This window comes from Myripristis murdjan, chromosome 3, assembly GCF_902150065.1.
Source record: "Myripristis murdjan chromosome 3, fMyrMur1.1, whole genome shotgun sequence".
NCBI classification, from domain to species: Eukaryota; Metazoa; Chordata; class Actinopteri; order Holocentriformes; family Holocentridae; genus Myripristis; species Myripristis murdjan.
The window spans coordinates 28,779,291-28,803,588 of NC_043982.1; the positions used below are offsets into that span (position 1 = coordinate 28,779,291).

At 41.9% G+C, this 24,298-nt stretch overlaps 1 protein-coding gene across 1 annotated transcript in view; it reads left to right on the top strand.

The window, feature by feature from the left end:
• Positions 1-24,298, top strand: part of elp4 (elongator acetyltransferase complex subunit 4) — a 56,810-nt gene that overhangs the window by 21,524 nt on the left and 10,988 nt on the right. Inside the window, exon 9 of the mRNA XM_030045705.1 lies at positions 214-320. Coding sequence (XP_029901565.1) covers positions 214-320 — 107 coding nt within the window. The remainder of the gene's footprint in view (positions 1-213; positions 321-24,298) is intronic.

Below are 24,298 nucleotides of genomic sequence, written 5' to 3' on the forward strand. Positions count from 1 at the left end.
TTGTTGATGAGTCTTGCACTGTATGTGATTGGGAATTAGGGAAATACGAGGAGAGAAATTAGCAAGCGCACCTCACTCTGGCTCAAGTTTAAACTGGACCATCCTGTCATGAATGTCCTGTACTAATTCTGTAGAGCTGCAGTTGTTTCTGCTTGTTTGTTTGTTTGTTTGTTTGTTTGTTGGTTAATCTTTTCTCTCTTTCTCTTTCCTCAGGCCTGCTTCATGTGCGCCAGGTACCTCACCTGAACTGTCTGGTGAGCGAACTCCCTGACCGCAAGGACCTGGCGTTCAAACTCAAGAGAAAACAGTTCAGCATTGAGGTGTGTTGTCATGGCAACCTAGCATACCTAGGTCTTCCTCATAAACAAACAATTGGCTCCATGGTTGTAAACCTCTAACAGTGTTTGCTGGATTTTTAATGCTGTCAGTCAGTCTTAGTTTTTTTTGTTTGCGTTTTTTTTGTTGTTGTTGTTGCTGGTCTAAATCCATTCCTCTAATGTATAATCAAGGCATTTTCCCCCATGTTGTTAGGATGTCATGCAACCATTATCCTAAAACAAGAGCCCCATTTAGATGTAAAGTAATTATTTATTAACAGAGCCATTACATATATTACCTTAGCATTCATCCTGCTCACAGTGGTACCGACATTAAGTGCTGATGATTTTGAGGAGTCTCACGTTAGCTTTGCTCTGCCAACCTGTGTTTGCTTTTTTCTGCTATCGGGTGGCAAAATGAAAGGTGAAACTATTGATTATACACTGTTGCTGTCACACCTACCCCAGTGTAACTCAGAGAGGCAGCAGAGTGAGAGAAATGTGCATCTATCATCATGAATATGCAGCGGAAAAATACTGGTTGCAGGTAAAGTTGAGCCCACGGGGCTCAGATAATAGGATATATACACAGCAAATAAATTTATAGCCCTGCCGTTTCTACATTCATTTTGATTTATGATTTCTCACCCGCTCTCTTATTCTCTTCCTGTCACGGACGCATCCATTTTGCCTGTGACACATCATCACTCTCACTCAGAGCAATCAATCTGTCACTGAACTACCACTCCAGAGACAAATTAAGGGGCCCTCCTCTTAGCTCAGGCTCATGATTGGTCCTCATTACATTATCATTACCTTATCACACCCACTGCTCCTTGGGCTCTTAGTGGGCCCTATTGTTTCAGGCAGGAGGTGAGGGGGAGGAGAGGAATGCCAACCCCTTCCCTGCACCCCACGGTCAACCCCTTCTCATTTTCTGCCAATCCTTCGCCATCCTCCTGTAAGCCTTTCTCCTCTCCTCCTCTCTCTGACCCCCACCCCCAGCACAGGACACTCCAGCACAGATTTACAAGGTTCGTAAAAGTCAAGGTGGTTATCCTCAATAGTCTTTTAATTAGGCCTCTGTATTGGTCAGGCCAGGGGGCCATGGCCTGGAGCATCTCTGTAGCTTCGCAGGCCCCCGGCTACTGTGTCATATATTCCAGCAGCACATTGTTAGAGCCAGGCTTTGTCTGCCTCCCTTGTTTAATGAGCTTTATTGGAGTTTTGTGTTTAGACGGGACCATGCACAACAGAAGACTAAAAGACAAGCAAAGAGAGAGAGAGAGGGAGATCCAGAGAGGACTTTTCAACGTTCTAAAATAGCTTACAGTGTTGACATAAGCGAATACATTATATGAAATGTCAATCAAAATCCCTGGCAGGGATTATTGTTGTGTGTCAGGGAATTTCCCAGGGAACATAGTATCCTATCACCAGTCATGCATCAAACAATCAAAACACAGATTAGCCATTGTAATACACTATTACCGTGTTGTGTTCTGCTTTCTTGCACCACGCTTGGCTGTCATCAATTCTAATATCACCTAAGTTGGTGATGTCACAAGGTTATAAGTGCATGCTTTTATTTATTAACGGTTAAACTATTAATCGATTTCATTGTGATGTTTCGATTTAGAGAACGTAATATATAAATCACAAAGGCCGCAGCTTTGCAAGTATACCTTTAAGAAAATGCGTCTGATGCATCTGACTAGTGCATTCAGTACGCACAAGGTACGCCCATCAACGATGATTAAAGTAGCTAAAGACTGGAGGAGAGATTTTGTCTTGCAGAAAAAGTGAGCGTCTCTGGTGTTGGTACAGAGGAAACTGTAAGGCAGAGGTTTCATGTGAAACTTTTCCATGCAGTTTGGTTGCGTGCAACTGAGTTGTTCTGGAGTTCCATCCAATCAAAATCATGAACTGGGTTTGCATCATCTTTTGGAATGTTCCATATGGGTTTGGTGACATAGCAACAGCAAATATTTAATTTACAACATGCATCTTATTGCATTTAAGTTTCACTGTATATCATCGACCTACGAGACAAAAAAAAAGTTGTGTGGCAATATTTCAGTTCTAAAAGTACCAATTTACACCTAAAGCAGGTATTGTGTAAATCACACCAAGGAAAGGTGGCAGTCATCTGAGGCAATAATATTCCCTCCAAAAAACTGTCAAGACCTCAAATTAATGTAAGATTTTATTTACTGGATACAGTATATTTTATACAACAACAGTTTTTATTATGACTATATTGTTTTGTGGACTCGTTTCAGCAACTTTTGAAGCAGTTTAAAACATTTCATCCTTACAATTAAAATATAGAGCAAAAAAATGGCTTGTTTTGCCCATAAAGTATTTCTATATAATATAAACAGCAAATACAGAGATAAAGCTGAAATTATATTGCAGTCACAATTTTTGTCCAAAAATCACAGGTATTGTTTAGCCCTACTGTGTGTGTGTGTGTGTGCGTGTGTGCGTGTGTGTGAGAGAGAGAGAATGTATGCATGTATGACTACCAGTATGTTCTGACTGCGTGTCTCGACGTAGCTGTGTGTGACCCGGTGGTCACCTGTCTTGGTGGGCCTTTGATTGACACATGAGATAGTGATCGGATTCTCAGCCCAGCGTCTGACGTGTGACAGCCCACACCAGCCCTGCTAATCACCTCATTTACTCGAGCTACAGGACTCCTCTGCCTGGGGCCGCATACAGCACTCTCTCAATGGGTTTCTCTTAGAATGCACTGCCCACAGCTTGTGCCCCTGCCTCTCTCTTCCTCTACCCATTCATCACCACGTAAGCGTTTGAAGAGCGTCTGAATTTCATGGTGCACTTCTCCTGCTGCTGTGCTGTGCTGTTAATTCTGCACTTGTTTTCCATATTAAAATACAGCGTATCCCATCGCTCTCTCTCTCTCTCGCTCGCTCTATCTCTCCATCTGTATTAATCTGTGATGCGGAGGTGTTGAATGACAGGTGACTGACAGCGCTAGGGCCTCGTCAGTAGGATCAGGCAGCTACATGTCAACCCAAATGCACACATAGTCATGATGATAACTAATTTCTTAACTGCTGTTTGACTCACGCTTCTCTCACCTAGCGCCTCAGGAACGCGGAAAAGTATTTGTTTGCCAGCATGTTGACTACAGATATTTACTGTAAATGTGTGTTCGCATATGCTTAGTTATTTGTCATAATGATGTTTTTTTATGTATTTGTTCATTTTTTAGCCAGGTGTCAGGTCCAGGATCTACAATAAATTGTTCTTTTGGTTCCGTGATAAGGTTACCATAGTAACCGCTGAAGTTTTGGAGAGTTCAAGCAGCGGTTGATGAGCAGTTATTAGCGATGATGCCTGAAGCCAGAATTAACCCATGGCCCTGTCTGAGCAGGTAGAGGAGTGTTAGGTGTTTAGACAAGATTAACACATACTCACTCACTCATAGATACATACACAAATATTGCTCGCTTTCACACATACAGATATCTGCTTTCATGGGGTGACCCAAGCGCATACTTATTGAGAAATGCACACATACATGTATGCAACAGAAACATTCACAAGCACACGCACCCTCATGAGAATTTTTCCCATTTGCTCATATTAAGCCAGCACACATTTCCTTCACTAGTTTCACAATGCAAGATGATGCTTTGAAGACGAAGCTCTGAAGAATGCAGAAGGCAAACAATTACATTCTCCTTACCTCTGTTTGACCCTTTAAACTGACAGGCAATGTGCCTGTGGGGTTCTGGGGTGCCATAGGCAGGTCAAGGGGTCAAATACAGTATAAGACTGGGGGATTTGTGTCAAATCAGTCCCCTCTTAAGAGGAGCTGTTGGGAGGCACTTGTGGACCTTACCCAAGCTCTGTCTGTCTGGCTGTGTAGTCTGTGTATGTACATTAACTTTAACCCTTTGAACTCTGATTTTCCATATTGTACAACAACAACACATACTTTACATACTCTTTCATACTCTTTGTCCTTGTTCCAGTGTTTCATTTGAACTATAGTGCGCTTATATGGAGTGAAATAATGCAAGTTTCAAGTTATTGTTTTTTTTTTTTAATGTTTTCTTTTTTTGGTTGCACAAGTTGCACTAATGCTTCAAATTCAAGAGAATTTGAACTGAGATGTCTTAAGCATTTTATACACATTTGCAGTTAATTTGGCATGAAATATCTGGAATCTTTGGAAAGTTCAACTCTGCTGGTCCCACTCACCAGTGGGACTAGCACAGTTAAAGAGGTTAAGTTAAGCTTTTTAGTCTTTTTTATGTTATTTTGGTTTTGGCATTTTAGAATTCACAGTGTAGAGAGACAGAAAACACTGGGGTGGAGAGAAGAGGGTGGCATGCATCCAATATCCAGAGTCAGATTCAAACCCTGGTAATTGTGGTCTCATGATAAGCATCTTTACCTCGGTATACAGAGCATTTTTGAAGTTGAGCGGAATGGAAGCAATGAGAGAGGGAAAATGGAGATGAAGATGATGCTGATGTTGAGGATGAGAAGAGTTAAGGGGAAGAGGAAGTCAAACTGAAAGAGTTCGAGGAAGGAGTGGTAGAGTAGGTTAATGTTCCTTGGCGTGTCCTCAAAACGTCTTTAAGACAACGCCTGCGTCTGCCCCCTGTTGAAGCCTGTGGGTGCCGAGGGAAGGGTGTTAATGGACCTATGTGAGGAACAGAGCGAAGGCTTGGAGGGGAGGGGGGAGGCATAAGCGCAGAGGAACAGTTAAGTGATTCTCAGGTCAGGTCTAATTAAAATGAGGGCTTTTCCTCAGAGGCACCAAACTGCCTTATTGAGAGAGATAAAAAGGGAGGGAAAGAGAGAATTGTGGAATGGAGAACGATTTAGACAGAGACCCAGGCCGTAGGGCTTGTTTGTGTTTTTTGTTTATATGTTTGTTTGTATTCCATGCCTTGTCGTATATCTGCTTCCCCATGTCTCAACTAATGCGTGGTACCAAAGATCAGAGAAAAGCTAATGGTGAAAAGAACCGATATGGATGCAGAACCCTAAGTGGGTCATTCAATATTTGCTTCCGAAAGATCACAGTGAATATTCACACCCTGAGAATAAACTAAATAAAAACAGCAGTCTTATTGGATGTCCCTCAGCAAGACACAAGAAATCCTTAGGTTTTCCATACATCTGCCTGTGGTTCCATCACCCACCCTGGGAGTCACAATCAGATGGGAATGGACCTTTTTAAATAATATTCTCAGTAAATAATTTATACTTCCTCCCTCGGCGCATACCAGCCCCTGTCGCATTTTGGAACGAGGTGTGTGTATGGTTTTTGCGTGTGTTAAGAGAGAGAGAGAGCTCAGTGTAGGCCAGTCCATGGCACGCGATTGGACCCCTCAGCCAAACAATATTCACAACATACATCAGATCTGCATCCATTATTTAGCAGAGATTTTATCTATTCTGTAAATGTGCATGTGGGTGTGTATGAAAGGGACCAGCTTATAAGGACTCGGTATGCCTGGGTGTGTGTGTATGGACATGCTTTTTGTGTTTGTTTGTCATGATATCTGTCTAATGTGTTTCTGCTTTGCTGCACATGCACAGCAAACCTAAATAGACATGTTTAATGTTGATCCCTTTTAATCCTGTTGAATTAGAAACCAAACACACCTCACCCAATGCCACACCTTAAGACCGAGTATGAGTTTCATATTTTTGTGGCTGGAGGAGGAAATAAAACCAATTACACTGGCATGATCTAGGTAGATTCATTTGAATTCAGGTGGCCCGGGGATAGAGGATATGTTCATCCTGACAGGGTCAAGGTTTGGGGATCAGTGAGGACACGGGGTAAAACTAGCCCCGTGAGCCTTTTCTCACCATTGTCAGATGCTTAGGGAGCAAAAGCAATAGCAGTTGTTTGTTGTATTCGAGTCAAAGCTCAGACAGAGAAGATTGGGGGTTTTGCCAAATGTGCTGCCCTCCATACCACATCAACACAATGCCGAAACATTTCTTACAAATGGACAGTATTAAAACAAAACAAAACAGGGCATATGTGCCCCTCCTGCCAGACTGAGTAAGAGTGTGGTCTGCCTGAACTCGCCCTGGAAGTGAAGCTGTTTCATCAGTGAGCAGTGAACCCTAAACGTGGTCTGTGCACCACTCAGCCCCCATCAGACTAGACTGCCTTAGCATGGCCACACTGGACTCAGACCTGATTAAAGTAGCCGTAGTTGTCTTCAGCTCCCATTAGAGAGAGAGGCAGACTGTTCTACATGCATGCCACCCTACATCCATGGGGTCTTGTGGTACTATAGGGTATGTGTAAGTGTGTTCAGAAAGCGCTCTTCATTAGCATAATGGTAGTGACTGGGGAACTGTAGCCCCCCTGGTGCTTCGAGATTGGATCTCTTTACTGTTTCTTTCAATTCTGAATTGTTTTATTGTTATTGCCTTCGCTTTGTAAAACATTGCCTAATTTTCCCTCAGGAAGAAATAAAACATTTCTGCACTGTTGCAAAATTAAACTCTGCACCGTCATTATGTCAGTGTTTCAGTCAGTCTCAAGACTGTCTTGATAAAGGTCGCATGACTGAAATGTCAACATAATATTTAGATGCTTTGATTGCATTTTGACCACATATATATACTGTATATATATTTTGTTTTGTTTGTTTGTTTGTTTTTTCAAATTAAGCGGTGCTTACACCCAGCACCATAATCTGAAAAGGTTTTTAGAGGGTGCAGTTTGTTAGATGCTCTTTTGCCTCAGCTATCAGCTTTTTCTGCAAGTCTTAGTGGACTGTTTGCAGGAATGACAAATGTGCTCACTGTAAGTCCTGTATGAAATCTCTACAACTCTACCTCATAGGCATATTTCACAAATCATAAGACATCACAAATATAAGAACATTTTTGAGCTGATGAGTTAATCACAAGAATGTAATACGCATATGGGCAACCAAAATGAGTGTAAATGTCACACATATCTGTTTAGAATTTCCTTGGAGAAACACTGAAATATAATTTTTTGCACTTTAATTACACTGCACTGTACATGTACGTTTTAGGATCTGCAAGCATTCACACACTCAATATTAAAAAAGCTACGGCTTAGCATTGGAGAATATTCCAGCAGTCCAAATGCTCTGTGCTCAATAATTCAGTGTTGTGAACAATCTCCATTCCCAAGTCCTTCTAGTTTAAAAAAAAAAAAAAAAAAAAAAAAAAGATCAGACGGAATCCTCAGGTTACTAAATGGTTAGAAAATGTTGTGTATTTCAATATGGCACTTAGTAGATTAAAACCAGACAACAAAACAAAACACTCCCCCCCCCCTTCTGTTGGTCCACAGAGAAGGCTAATATTGTCATCATGGGTACAAACAGGTCCGTGATCGGAGTGGTTCAAAGGTGGAATGTTGATCCGGAGCAGGAGCGTCAAACTCAGGAACGCTCTCTACTTGGGTCCTAAAAATAACTTTCCCACACTCGCAGCGCTCAGTGTCCAGGGGGGGTCAGGAGGAGGAGTGTGCAAGGGGGTTTGTCTGTGTGTGTGCTCTGTATTTGTGTATGCTAGTTGAGAGGTGTGTGCGTGTGTGTTTTGGGCACAGAAAGAGTCTAAAAAACCTGTTGATTTCAACGTCATGCATTTTGAGAGCAGTTTGTTTGTGTTTGGCTGGCCTTGGAGGCTGGCTCACCCTCTCCGCTGCTTACAGAAATGATTGACTCATCAGAACAGAATATGTGCAATTATTCCATTCACCACTTTGCTCCACAACAAATTGGTCGGCTTTTAATGCTTATGCTAGATCAGTTTGACAGCCTTAGCCTGTTAAACATGTTTTCTCTGTGAGCAATCCCTCGGTGAGTGTGAGTCGTTGCTTGAAGAAAACAAACTGTTCCCTGCTGATCCTCTTTCTCTTTCTCTTTGCATGCAAGCAGACCATAAAGCCATTTGTTTCAGCTAATCATGGCAGCCACTTAACCCCTGCCACTGTGAATATGGTCAGGAATTGTATTTAAAAAGGATTCACCCAACAATCAACAGATGAGTTGTTTAAAGTGGTGTTGGCCATTGAGGGAGGATGAGCAGCTGCTGAATGCAGCAGTGCTCATGAATTTTACGAGGGTCAGTGTCCCTGTCCTTCAGGAGTTCACAGGTGGCTATTGAAAAGCCTGGCGAGGTGATGGAGGACAGTTAGGACACATATAGAGCTCTGAATAGACTTTAATTACACTCAGTAGATTATTCAGCAGGCCAATCGAAGGACAAGCCTGCACTTCAGAGGGCATGTTTGAGGGCAAGGTGGCACCATGTGAGTCGATGCTCTTGTGTTTATGCGTCCAAAATAGAACAGGTTTGTGTGCACGTTTGTCCCTGTGTGCATGTGCAAGCTAAACCCACATAGTACGTAAATGTGTGATGGTGGGGGAGGCACGGGGTGGGAGAATACTCCAGTGTGTGGCTTAACCAAACTTTCCTTTTGTCCCTAACAATGATGAGTGATGATGAGTGACAGGAGTGTTAGGAGTGGGATCTGGGGAACAGAATGTGCCTGAGCAGTGCGCACCCAAGCTCAGACAAAAGGCAGCAAAAGGTCAAATCTGAAGCAGAGCTTCTTATTTACTGACAACGTTACTGCATTTAGCTATTTATGCATTGTTTAAAAAACCAAAACATTTTGTTATGTATCTTTGTCATGATCCATGGATGTGTTTTTTTGCACTACTTTCTTGCATCTCTTGATTTTTGTTTTTTTTTTTCATTTCACTACTTTTTGAATCAGAGTCATTTATGGATCACCAAATATGTTCACACATTCAAGGAATTTATTTTGGTGGGCTGGTGCCAGAAAACATAACAGATATGCAAAGATCACGCAAAAGAGAAATTATTAAGGTAAAAACAAAGTAGGAAAAGTAATTAAAAAAATAGCAAAGAAGTTATAAAAGCTAATAGGGGCTAAAAATAAAGATATGTCATTTGCCAAATTACATATGAAGGACACAGACTTGCTGCTATTGATCATGTAATCCTTGCATGATGTGTTAGTTCAGCTCTTTGATAGTAATGCACCACATTCAACCCCTCAAACACTTCCTGCCTTTTCACGCCTCCCCTCTTCAAATTTTAATAACAACAGCAGTCACTGTGTGATGCTGCACGACTGTCAGCTTTTTTACTTGAATTCCATACATTGTGCTTACGCGGCCGGGCCAAACACACACACACACACACACACACACACACACACACACACACACTTCCTCTAACCGTCACATACACACACACACACACACACACGTTCTGCCCCAGTGCTGGCTAAGGATGAGGAGGGTTCTAGTGTTTGCGTGCAAGTGTTTCCCAGGAGGCGTTTGTAGACTGAGGGTTCTGAGGCCTGGGGATGGCTCTAGATGGCGGTTAGCGAAGAACCTTTTTTTTTGCCTCCTCTCCTCCTCCCCCTCCCCTTTTCTGAGCTCAGGCAGTGATCGTAATGGGGGGTGACAGCTCACCTCTCCCTAGCGTGCCTACGGTCCTCGGAGCGTTAGACCCCCCCGCGTAACCCCACCACCAACCCCCCAGTCCCGGAAGGGCATCAAGGTTACTCCATATGTTAATCACAGGATTCTTATGATCTATTTTTATTTATGTGTTGTATTTTTGTGTTTGTGAGTTTTTTCATGGTGGTTTGTTTTTTGATGTAAAAGACTAGATTTTCAGTCAAAACCAGGATGTTTTTATTTTTTGTGAGTCAAATCAAATCAGGAAATCTCTACTTGATCTGTTTATCATAAATATACTGTCCAGTATGGAGTCTCATTCATTTTTTCCTCCCCCCTTTTTTCCTTTCTCCTTTTTTTTTTTGCTGTCATACTGTACCTCCTGTTCTTCTGTGTGAGTTGCGACTCAGTGGTGTGAAAAGATCCAGGGCCCGCAGTTTCACATCTATTAAAGCCTTCATGTTTGGAGAGGGAAGTGATCTGATGGCCTGATGTTGTACGCTCACTTACACCGCCTGTTTGTATGGGGACGTCATGTACGCTAGCTTCATCTCCCTCTGTCTGCACGTGCGTTTGTGTGTGTGTGTGTATGTGTGTGTGTGCGTGCATGCGCAGCCATATTTAGTGAGCACTTAAGGTCGACGGTGTGTTAGGATTTTATAGCATTAGTTGTGTGTAAATTCTATTTTAAACATCACTTTCGTCATATATTTTATGATTTAGCCAAACTCAGAAAGTTTGAGGTAATTATGTGTCTGTACTTCAAGGTGTGATTTGTTTGCCTTTGCCAAATCAGATCAGATGAGAATATTTCAGTTCTCTGTGGTCTGTATCAAAGCCTTAACTCAGTGAGTGACTTCATTAATTCTCTGATCTCCTCAGAAATAACCTGCGTTTCTTGACAACGGGGAAGATCCCATTGGAGTTCCTCACACAGTCGAGTCTCACAAGACATTGAAAGTTAAACAGTTTTCTTTGATGCACAGACTTAAAATCACTCTCACATTTTGCAGTTGTTGTTTGAGCTTTGTGCATCAACAGAAAACTCTTGCAGAGAGAGAGGAGATGTAATGTACAAAATTATAATTAAATCAGGAAAGTGAATTTCTTGCAAGCTTCAATAGAGTGCACATCTTTGTGTGTGTGTGTGTGTGTGTGTGTGTGTGTGTGTGTGGGTGGGTGGTTGTTTTTGGATGCGCATGCAACTCTTAGATAACTTTGGCTAGTGAAATTGTGTATTATGAATGGTGTGTGTGTGTGTGGGTGTGTGTTTAGAGGAGGGTTTGCGTGCGAGGAATAGAGCACAAAAGCATGTGTAGTGGTGAATATTAGAGTAGGCAGAGTGTTAGCAAGGTCGCTCTGTGTACAGGAGTGCTTTCCCCTCTGAAACTCTCTCTCTCCCCCCCCACCCCCCCCACCCCTCTCTCTCTCTCCTTCTCTCTCTTGCACTCACTCTCTCATAGTCAGCTTTTTAAGAGTGCCACTTTCACTATGCACAGGACCCTTATTCCAACTTAACAGCCTTCACGTTCACATTTTCACCTCATTTGCTGTCAGACACCAAGTCACCCTGGCATTTTATAAGTCGCTACCTGTTTTAAGATGTTGTAATCATGGCAGACATTCAGGCAAATCTCAATTACCTCAACCCTCCTCCTCCTCCCTCCCTCCCGCTCTTCCCACCCACCCAAAAAAAAAAAAAAAAAAAAAATCAGAAATCTTATTTGGACACTACAAGGGAAGGGCACAGGCACGGCAGCGCTGTTGTGGGAATCAATTTTCGAGGTTAGAATATGTGAAACAAGTGCCAAAGGGGGGTGTGTGCAGCTTCCCAGCACCCTCTCCACCCGCAGGCTAAAGTGGAATCCCAGCCACGCCCCACATATCACCCCATGCAACGATTTGGGATTCGTTTGACACTTAGTCAGAACACGCTACAGTCGTTCTAGGAGTCTCAAATCCTCTTTTTACTGCAGCAGCTTTCCAGTTCTCGGTGCAGTGTACAAGTTCGCGGCCACTCCTGGCCTTAATGGCGGCCTACATATCAGAGAGAACGCATTGGGCTGGTGTAATCTGACTGGTCTTAATTACAGGCAGTATCCAGTAATAGGCTGCTCCCATAGATATCAGCCATTAGAGCAGGGTCTCTGACAGGAGAGGCCTGATTGGCTACGAGGTAGGTGATAAAGAAGCCATGCCTCATTTACCTCCAGTTCTTTGTTCACACATCTCTGTATTAAAGTCAAGCGTGAAGATGGCAAAGGACTGTGTTAAACTGATTTATGTGTGGTGGTAGCTAATCTGCTCCTCCTGGCTGCATTGTCAGCAGTCAGAGTGTTGTACAAGTAAATGATTCACTGAGTTGGTTCAGTAATACTGGAGCGGTAAAAGTTTGAATGCCAAAGTTTTCACTCTCTTTTCAGCAGTCATTAAAACTGATATGACTGTCTTGTACTCAGTAGGTGAACCTATTAAACCTATTTTCTTCTTCTTTTTTTTTTTTTTCTTGGTGGGGTGGGGGGTTCAATAAGAACCATCCTGCTCATGCCTTAGGCCTCCCTCTGTGGTTTCAGAACGAGTTCAGTTCCAAAACCTCAAACCATCAGCTCTTGTCTGCTAATTGAACTAAACCACTATAGCGTCCTTGAAAAGACTTTACAAACTTTAATAAGAAGTTCCTCTCTCAGGTGGCTTTTACTCTTCTCTCCAGCTATTTTTACTAGTCCACTTTCTCCACACACCATGCACACACCTCGGACAGACTTGTGGCAGTGCTCTCCCAAAGGGTGAGCCTGGCTGCTATGCTCTGATGCTGCGATGGCTGCTATGATATACTCCTGTGGTGACCGGGAATATTGATGATACATTCGCAATCCTTCCATCTCACCTGTTCACTTTGTCTTTGTTAGCAGCACAGCAGTGATCTGATGACATGATATGTTTAAGTAATACCACCGACAGCTTCACCATCCATTTCAAATGCCATAAAACAAAATCAAACCATTAAAGATGATATACCCATTATTAGTATGGAAATTAGAAATGGAATGCCATAGAGTACTGAAAGCTTGTCACTTGAATGGCAGTTAGAGACACTCCTGGTTCAGTGCACTGTATTTAAGATATGTTTGATGTTTTTCAGACTCCATATTTGGCACATTATCCTCGGGTGGCAGCTCACACCTTGTTGGTATTTAAGACAGATTTCAACGAATATTACTGGATCATGCTGGTGGTTGGATTTGAGGGTGCATCTCCCTCATAACAGGGAGGTGTCGTCTGCTGACAGATCACTGTCTGGATGAGAGAGCACAGCAGCATCCCACCTCATTACCGTAGCAACACGCTAACCGAGGGACCGACGCGCTGCTCACCGTGATTAAGATGTAAATTTCCTCTAATTGGAATGTAAATTCATACATTTATATGAAGACGTCAGCTGTCAGATTGCAATATTGTGTCCTTTTTTCTCTTTCTCCCCTGTTCCCCAGGCAAGGGACTAGGTGCCTGTAATCTGTATCATTTTCCTGCAGCCCATCCTGGGATTTGCCGTTTGTTTAATGGTGGGCCCATTGTCCTGCATCCAGCCCATCATTGTAATGCCCCCCATTCATGTTTCTGTGTTTTGTAGGCAGTCTGATTTGCTCTCACTACCTGTGTTTGTTCCTCCATGCATGGCTGAGCCGTCAGGGCTTTGGGGATGGGGAGGGACTCTGAGATGGGGCCGGGGTCATTGGGTGGCCGTATTTTGTGTGTGCATCGATTACTTCTGCCGAATGTTCCTCAATGCAAATAAGTCTGCCACTTTGAGAGGAAGCACATGTATCTGAAGTAATTAATTTTACCCTTGAATGCCAGCTGTGGTGTTGGTGTGACGTTTTCCAAATTGAGCTTTCTCACCAAAAAGGTGTTAATTTAGGATTTGGCAGATAAAGTAAGCGTGTTTGCCAACTTATATGGCCCATATAACTGTATTGTAATGCATTTTTTGTTTGTTTGTTTTGTTTCCTTCTCTGACTGACTGTGGGGTTTTGCTCATATGGAATTCCGAGATTATAGCTCGATATGGAACAGTGAGGGCCAATCACTAAACCACTAAATTAGCCCTTTATAGGATTGTCACCTGTCAAATGTTAATTTTCCTGACTATGGATGGATTTCATAGTGTTTAATTCTACTGACTTTATGTGTGGTTCGTAAGCACATGTGCTTGCATTAGTACGTGTGCATGTTTTTGTGCCCGCATGTGTATGTTTTTCGTGTGTGTGTGTGTGTGTGTGTGTCTGTCTTTCGGGTGGGCCAGGAGGCAGACTTGTCAGGGCCAGCAGGGTCAAACTTTAACACAGAGGGTAATGAGAGGTGAACAGTGGAGATACAGGCATTTAAGCACACAGTCAGCTTACATTAACACTGAGCTGTACATACATTTCCCCCTTTTAATATGCGATGTCTGGATCAGCTTGTTTGTTGTCTTCATTATTGATGGCTCTTTCACCACAAATGCCTTTTTCCCTATCATTTTGACTAGGTATATGTCTCACTGTACATACATGTACACTGTATGTAAACTCATATGCTCATATAACTTTTGTATAGCAGGAAGGAGACTCACTATTTGGTTTGATGATGACAAATGACTAAAAATTTGCTTATGGGTTCAAACAAGTTGTTTGGGGTGGACAAATGGGGTAGACACTGATTACAATGTGTGTTTGGACTTTTGGATGGAATTTTTTTTTTTTTTTTTACCTAAATCTATCTTGTAAATATTGTCATTGTCAAATAGGCCTATTGCCTTGGTTATTTTATATATTATAGATTTATATATTGTCCAAATAAGAACCCTCCTGGTCAGCAAACTGATTGGTATGCTTCTTCATACGGTAATGAACATACTGCTGCTTTGGTCTCCAAGCAGTTTGCAAACTAAGCAACGCAGTATCTCGATAAACATCTAAAATTACATCTTTTGTGTGCATTTGCTCTGAACATGCTTTCCCCAGATATGACCTTTTTTGTAAAACATAAAACATGCACTGTACAAGTTATTTCTTTCATAAACTTAATTACCAATAGCAAAATAATAGGTTTCACATGGGAGCAAAGAAAACTAACATGATAGCATGCAAATAGAATATCAACTTAGGCAACAAAAACTGTTGCAATAATAGGAACAGCAAAATCAATAAACCTTAAAATAGAATACAAATGATTGCGAGATCATTTGTATGTATGCCACTGACTGTTTCAGCACCTCAGTATACAGCTGGTTGGTAGATTTGTAGATGAACACTATATATTGTAAAATATAAGCATGTATGAATGTAGTATTTGAAAACTTTTTCATTGAGGTAAACGTAATATAAATGTAACAACATGTTAACTGAAGAAGCACCCAGATATACAAATGCATCAAACCAGAGGACTTTAAAAAAAGAGAGTAGCCTACCTCTTGGCAGGTCATAGTGGGACATACTGGATTTCTGTGTCTATAAAAGAATTTCCATTCATTCTGGAAATGACACAAATGGCTGGCATGCCAGATTCATAGACAATGATTATATGTAAAGTGATTGATAGGCACAGAGGCAGAAAGATTCCCTTTTGTTTCTGTGGTGGTGGAGTGTACAAGTCATCAAGCATCTCCGGGTGTGTACTCTGGGATCGTGCATATCTTCGGTGCATTCCTCCCAGGCGTAGGTACTCTGTCACACTTTACGGGTCACGCAAACCTTTCTACTCAGCAGTTTAAGATGCCAGAGCACATTGTTAGCATGTTTGGCTGCACATCTCTTCCATTTTTCACACACTTTCTAAATTTGTTATCCAGTGAGGTGGGACATCATTGCGTCATCACAACTTTACCTTATCAGGGAGAATTACTGTCTAATTTTGAAATGTTGTTGTTTACTAGTGTTAAGAAGTAGTTTATATAACCTGCAGCCATTTTTATATGCATGCCACTTAATTAGATATTTAAACCTTTTCTCAATTTCCATTGTTTTAAATATAAGCACTACTTTGGCTAGCTTGATTTTTAGCTCCTGTGTCTATTAATAATTCTGCCATAAATAAAAAAAAAAGTCACCTGTGATGATAACAATAGGAACTATTTTGTGGTACACACCTCTGTTTCGGTCACACTCACATACAACAGCATAATGCCAAAAAGACTTTTACTGTGGTGGATTACCTTACTCATGCTTTTTTTTTTTTTTTTTTTTGAGTCTGTGGAAGATCATACCTGACCAAAATAAAGGGCAGTGAGTGGCTTCTACAGAAGGTGGAAAAATAACATCACTGACATCGAAATAATACAGAAGATGGTGTGCGGGCATAGCTCAGAATTATGTAAATGACACAAACTTAAAAAAAAAAAAAAAAAGATGTCACTGTCCTTTAATTAAACAAAAATAACCACGAACATAAACCTAAAAGGTAATGGAATTTGTTAGTGTGTGTTAAGGGGGCTGCAGGCTTTGACTCATTTCAAGTACGTGTTTTAGGGCATTTCATTCTGATCATTTTGAGATTTTTTTTTTTTCACGTCAGGCTGGACAAAAACAGAAGTGGGTATAGCCATACTAAGATTAGTAGAAATTATTATCAAAACATTCATTCTTACTTCATTTTCTTAAACGTGTTTTTCCTTTTGCTGGGGACGCCCTGTAACCGATTCAAGAAAACCTGATGGTGCCAAGTCCCTAATGTGGGAATCTGTGTTGTATTGTGCAGGAAATTAACTAAAACGTGTAGCTCCCAGAAGGAGCTGTCAGACAAGTGAGAGAGGGTGAGGGGACCTCTGTTTATACAACAGGAAAGTATTGGTCCTACTAATATAACTGCAGTTAAACATGCAGTGATGAATGAAATCCCAGAAGACAGAGCTCTTACTGAGCCGCATGTGTACATGTGACATAGTCTAGGACTGTCTGATGAAGGGCTAAGGCTCGAAATGTCACATTACATTTGGTGGCAGTAAGCCCACTTTGGGAACAACAAACATGTGAGAACTTTTCTCTTCAAAGTCTGGGATTCCCATGCAGTTTGGTTCCAGCTAAGGTTTGTGCTGTACACCAGGAATCCTGACTATGTTGCCACAGCATGTCGATGCTACTCCACCCACCTGTGGCACCAGACCTGCCCAGCATGCCCTCTCTCAATTAGCCCTCTATCAGGAAGGAATCCTAATGAACCTGCTCCTTTCACTCCCATTCCATCCATCACCTTCACTCAGATACACGGAACCAGCAGCGTGGAAACAGACACGTTCCCAGCCGTTGTTTGTATTAAACAGGAATCTGCCTCTGGTCAGGTGAACCGGCCGGCTCAGTTCATGTGGGTGGGATCTGTGTTTTGGAAGTGATCGTGCATCCTGGTGACTGAAGAACAGCCAATCACAAGTGACATCCTGATGCACACCCTTACCACCCCCCCATTTACCCACCTGGCAGATACACCCATCACCTGACTGCCCAGGTGTCAGAAAGGGAAGTGAGTCATCCTCCCTTGCCTTTGGGTGCCATGAGAAACAGGGCTGAGTGACTTTACAGGTTGTCTTTACAGGTTGCCTTGATTGAGAAATATGCTTTTAATTCATATTTCCTCCTGATTCCTGCTATGATTTAAATTCTTATTTATCTAAGTTTATCTAAGGGTCGGTCGATAATTTCAGTATTATCGCTTATTGTTTTTGAGCAGATGATGTGGTGACATTGGGATAGTGTTACAAACAAAACAAGAGAATTACCAAAAAAGTTATTATCTGACAAAAGCAGGCATGAAACATTTTAAGGAATCTTTAAAAATTGTCGAATTATTTCAGATCACACCTGCTGTAACATTGCCATTCAATTCAGTGGGACGAACGTTAATTTAAGTGCTTGATTTTGCACGCACTTAAATTCTGACATATAGCAATGTTGGAAAAAAAAAATCTGCATGAGTATTGAGATGTCAATCATATCGCCATGCCCCAATCTTTCCTTATTAGGCAAATATTTTGATTCCTCATTTCTACATTGTACTCATACTGTGATATGTCACTTATTCTTTAAGTCCTCAGGCCCTTGTGCCTCATCATACCAAAGGAGTAAGTAGAATTGGTTTGCCACAGTCCTGGCTCTCGCTTTCTCGGTAGACCACAGTCACTGCCACATGAGGGGAGAAAGTAGGAAGGAACTGGGGCAGAGAGAGAGACAGACAGAGAAAGAGAGAGAGAGAGACTGTTTGTCCCCCAGGTATGACAGAGTCACTCATGCAGAAAGATCCCACATGGAGGGATGTGGGGGGGGCATGAAGGAGGGAGAGGAGCTGGACTTCTCTTGGCTTCCTCTCCTGGTTTATACCCCCCCTCCCCTTCCCTGGAAACACATCTGTCTTCCTCTCTCCTCTACACACCTTTTCTCCATCTTTCAAATCCATTGCTATTCTCGCTCCCAATAATAAAGAGGCTGTCATTGTTTACAGCTGAAAGTGGTTTCTTACATTTAGAGTGGCAAAATAGCTCAATACTACAGAGAGTTTTCTGGTCACATACCACCTGCCATATTTTGTAAAACTTTCTGGGGATCAGGCTTTTTTTGGGCACAAGTGCCGGTCCATTCTCTTTTTAGATGCACTGTTTAGCTGATGTTTCAGAGAGCCCCCTTTGGCCTGTGGACACACTGCTGTTACCGTCACCCCAAGCGGTCCGTCTTACATGCAAATATGTGTCGGCCCTACAATGATCACCATTTTAGTCCGCGGCGGAGCTATCTCATGGCTGCTTGCATTAAAACAATTAAACTTTGCCCCTCCCCCCACACAACAATCATTTTCGGATGTGTTGGGTGAAATTTAGCAAGAAATTATCATTTTCTGAATCACTTCACTCTACTTGCTTGGTGTTTGTTTCATTCTTTCGCTTCCCCCATTTCGTCTTTGAGCTCTTTAAAAGACTTGGAGCCCCCTGCATGTTCTTCTTTTCTCTGTAGTCTTTTTCATCATTATCCAACAGGACTTTTCTGTGCGTGCAAATGCTTTCTGAACGGCATCCTTTCTTCCCTTTCAGGCTGGATGTCATTGTTGCTGCCTGTGGGCTGGGTGTATTTATTTAGGGGTAATTGGTGTGTGGATGAGTGAGGTAATGAGGTGCATCCACACTTGGCTGCTCCCCTCCCTGAGAGCCTGAGACAGACGTAGCCTAGCTGGGCTCCGGCTTGAGCTGTACCACACTGCTGTCTCCACCACGCAGGCCAGAATGGCTCTTTCATACCCAGGTGGACAAACACAATTGCTGGGGCTGATACCTCAATGAGGCGTCTGCAGTTTGAAGAGGTGTGTGTGTGTGCGCGTATGCGTGTGTGCATGAGTGTGTCTGATGTGTGGGCTTGCATGTGTGTATTTGTGTGCATGGAAAAAAAAAACTGTGACTGTTTGCCTGTGTGTGTGTGGTGTGTGTGTGTGTCTGTGTCTGGAGTCCTTATTTGTCTTGGAGCTTGTGTTTGTGTAAGTGATTTTCCTTGTGTGTTTGTAAGTGCATGTATATCAGGCTGAGTGGGTGTTCAATGGAGCTCAAGGAGGACCTTTGGCTCTCACAGCCCCCTGCCAACCTCCGACTGCCCCTGATGCCCTGCAGAGTTACCTAATGATTTCACTTACACCTCCCTTATCTGGCTGGCCCGTGGAGCAGCAACCGTCTGACGCTTCAGCCTTTACATGCCATTTGCTGCCTCATATCCTGTGAAATTCAATTGCACAACTCCAACTGTAGCCAGAGTAGGGGGATCTCTCTCTCTCTCTCTCTCTCTCTCTCTCTCTCTCTCTCTCTCTCTCGCTCTGTCGCTCTCTCTCTGTCTCACTGTGTCTCTCGCTCTCTCTCTTTCTCTCTCTTGCTCTCTCTCTCTCGCTCTTTCTCTTGCTGTCTCTCTCCCTCTCTCTCTCTCTACTTGTGAATACAAATGTAAACAGTTCCACCGTTGCCCGTTTTTCCTCATAATTTCCAAGCAACCTTACAATTAGGATTTTAGTGCTCTAAAGTTGACGGTTCGTTTCACTGCAGTGTGTTGCTTTGCAGAATGCAAAGTTTTTTATGTTGAGGCTTGGATGTTTTGGGCCTGCCCACAGGTGTTCAGCTGATAATATTATGCATAGATTGTTTTGTTGTTATCAGCGTAATTGGTGTAGACCTGCCAGCCTTTGATAGACACACAATTACTGTATGTGATGCATAAGTGGACTCATTTTAGAGCAGGATTTTGAGTTGCTAATGGTGCATTATTCAGCTTTTGGTCTGTCCCCAAAAGTGCCGGGCCAAATCAAACAAGCCGCTCCAGGGTAATTGAGGCCCACTCCGCACCCCCTGCAGTGAGCAAGGCAGAACTGTAATCCCCTGACAACTCTGACTTGGCCCCAATCTGGCAGGCCGCCCATTTCCCAGCAAAACGCCTAACTCGGCATCAGGGAGAATGAAGAAGCTGATAGTCACATTTGGAATGCCTCCCAATTTTGTTATTCTTTTCAACTCAACAGTCCTCTGTATCTGTCTCTGTACTTAGCCTTATTTTTTTACTTTAAACTGTAGTTAGAAGACAAGACATAGAGGACAACACAATTGGACAATGATTGCACACTCTCAAACCAATATTCTTACGAATCAGTTCCTTCAGGGTTTGGTGAGTTTTATGATCAAAGGTTTTTTTTTTCTCTTGAATCTGAGATGATCAAATAAAACCTAAAATGAGACACATTTTCTCAAACAAAAGAGTTTCTGTCAGCACTCAAATTGCCACAACTTTGCCCATTAACCTTACTTGTTTTTTTTCCTTTGGCTCTAATAAGTGCGGAAGTGTTGGCAACGTCTTGGAGACTGAAAATCTAGCATTCTGTTTATTTTGTTGTGGTGTTTTGATGGTAGCATTGTAGAAGAGGAGTTTCACTTTCCTTGCTAACTAATCAGCTATGACAGCATCTGTTACCTGCAGATAAACCCTGTATACACATGTAATACACTTCAAAGTGAACCTGTGTTTTGACACTGACTATCCCTAAAGCACAGTTAAAATGACTGCCTGTGTTTCTGGAACATCCTTAACCAGAGTTAGGATGGACATATTGTTTTTCTCACTTTTGAATTACAATAGCTCTGGATTTTTGAGTGCTGGGTGATTTCTTGCATTTCATTAGTATTGCACAATAATCACAAAAAATGTAATCCTGATTATTTTTCTATATATTGTGATTATACAGTGAAGTTGCTTGGTACACATCCTGCATCTCTGATGTATTAAAATCCAAAAGTATGCAGCAAACTCACTATTGATGCATCCAGGGGAGGCGCATATTTTTTCCCTGATAGTGCTACATCGTTAACAACCAATCTCTGTTGAAATCATAGAAATACATACCTTGTTTCCAAAAAAAAATCCACCTGTCACCATTTTTGTACCATCTGCGCATCTATCTTGCACAGACGAGATCCTGGGTTCAATCATAATGGCATTCTAGTTTTGCTGCAACAAGACCGTTTTCAGTGCATACTTGAGTATAACCAAAATTATAACCATATAACATCAAACACAAGTTTAAAACTACAATTTGTCAAAAAGTAAAAAATTTGTTGGGGAGCCACTCAGTTTCTCTGGGACCCACTCAAAGGACCATCCTGTATTTATTTGAGTCACACTAAATACAAAACCTATTATCCTCACAGATTCTGAATATTTTTTTTTGTCTGTTTCAGGAAACAAAATTACTTTATGACAATTTTTCACCAAAACATATATTTTTGTCATAACTTGAGATACTTATTGTCACTCTTGTTACTCTTATTGTGGTCAAAATTCAAGTAATAAATAATTACTGTACAGTACAGTATAATTCTTGTACAGCTATAACCCTATGGGAAACATTGTCTAGAAGATGCTGTTTTTTGTCACAACCTGCATTGAAACTAGACCTTGTATCTCCAAATGACAGACTGTGATCCACTTTTAGGAGCGAAAGCAACAGTTTCACATTCAGACCTAGGATAAGAATTTGTATTCTCAATCATTTGGCAGATCCATTCTTTTTTCATTCTACTGAAATAACATTTTTCCTAAAATGGCCTATGTAAGGTTTCTCTATTTCCTTTCCACCAAAGCAGACTGTTTCTCCATCTTAACAGCCTTATGGGCGCATGTTCCACGTTTTGGTTGTGACTGTTCACATGTAATAGAAACACTTGAGGGATGCTAACCAGTGGCCGTTTGACCGGTTGTTGACCGTCTGACCTTTAACCGAATAATGTTGTCGGTTAATTTTAAGGCCGAGCGTGTTGTCGCCGACACAAATGCGCATGTCATATTGTAAATACCGTAACTTCCGTAAAGTTTGCTCTATCGAAAAAATTCCAACTGTTCCTGAAAGCTAAGAAGTTGCTCATGAACCCACATACAGTTTAATACGGTAAACATTGCGACAGGACGCTCTGCCGGGCTTGGATTACGTCATTACGCACAGAGCTCAGCTCGGTAGAGACAGACCGGAGAAACGAGCCAAGCTTATGGTGATCGCGTATAGTTTTGAACAAAGTATGTCATGCAAGTCTGCAAGAGTCATAAAACCACCAAGCAGACTCATCGAGGAATCTGGAGACAATATTTTTCACGAAGAGAGAGAGATTTCTTCTACACCACGGTAAGCAACATGCGTAAATTACATAATGTTTGTAGGATATCATGTAGGCTATGTACAATATTTGACTTCGGGATGAATGGTGTTCCATATTATCTTATGTCTGAATTGGTTTTGGGATGCCTGAGGGGAGATCCGTGGTACAGAACGGACACGTTCGCGTTCATGACTGTCTGTAAACTTTACAGACAGTCAAATAATATTTTCGGTTAACCGAAATAAACCGATTAATGAGGCCCGGTGGTCGACCAAGAAAATGTTCCATTTTCGCCCTTCCTACACTTGATATATCTTACTAAAACTTAAATGGGTAACTGAAAATATAACACACACCAAATAACATAATTATGACTCGTGGAAACATAAAATGATCTCCTATTTTACTGTTGTTTGTGACTCATAATTACACAGTGGATACATGTAAACCATGATTAATTTGTGATATGCCAGAAAACACTGGAGCTAGTTTGGTATTTTTAGCCATTAATGGAAAATTTACAGTAAACTTTTGACAATGATGGAAAGTTCTGTGTGATAGAAGATTTTCTGTTCAAATAACTGGAGCAGAGGAGATACTGTAAATGTTTAGTGGATCCACTGGAGTGACCAAGTGTGATACTTTGTAAGAAAATCTGATAATTGATATTATGGTTTATTATAGAGCTCTTGTTGAAAATCTCACTTTTTATTTTCTGGTAACAAATGTCGGCGAAAGTATCCACTCTGATTCCTCCAGCCTTCATAATGCATATTTTATTCCCTCAAATTTATGACAGAATCACTTTAAATGTTTTAGCAGAAGCTATATATTTTTATATCTTTTAGTGTGTGGAAAATTGGATATTTTATTTTGTTTCTTGCAATTGCTTTAAAACTCCAAACGGTCTCTATTGTGGTGACTCTTATAGGGGTCATTTGCAGAGAGAGTATCACATGCATTTAGCACTGCCTGTCTGATTTTTAACTTTAGCATGCATTTTCCTCAGGCCCTGGCTCAGGGTTTAATAGCTTTAGTAATGCTTCACAATTAACACTCAGCCACTGCTCTGGGTTAAATAATGGCTGGTGTGTTTCAGGCTAAATTAGAAAACTAAAAACAAGAACCCCATCACCCTCGGTGCTTGTAGGACCTAGGGGTTATGGGGAAAATGGAAGGTGGTGAATTTTTTGACAGGGCGGTCGAGGTGATGTCTCATTCCCTCTGACATCTTGAACACCCTAAAGGTGGCTTTGCCCACCGTCTACCCAGGATGCACCTCACCTAGCTGTTGCTAAATTTACGCAACCACCAGCCCACAGGGATGGTGCTGGAGAGGAGAGGTGGAGGTGGGGTTGGCTGGGTGGAGGACACAGGAGGGAGAGGGAGAGAGAAGGAGGGGCTAAGACACTGTAGGGCGTCTGTGTGCCCTAGAATCCCATGCATTTGATTACACATTTAAATCTACATTCAACATAATTCTAAAATGAAGATGAGCTTTATTTACCTCTGGTTTTGGATCAAAGGTTTTTTGAAGGGGCCTTGCAGTTGGGACTTTGTCCCTCTAGGCTTGGCTTGTCTTTTCAGCATCTCTCCTTTAGAGTGCAGTGAGTTTGCAGTAGAGTTGAGATGGTGAATAGGTCAGATTTGGCTTTTGCAGAGCACTGTTAAGAGTTCAGTAGGTTAGTGGAGCAGAGCATTTCAGCCCCCAGCGATGCCAGTGGAACTCTACTGGGAGTTTCACCAGCTTTCCTCTCATAGCCTTCCTCTGTGTAACTGTGAAAGACATGACCCTCATTTCAGAGTGTCACAAACAAGAGTGGCAGTGGGACGATGAGTGGATGTGAAGGTATACT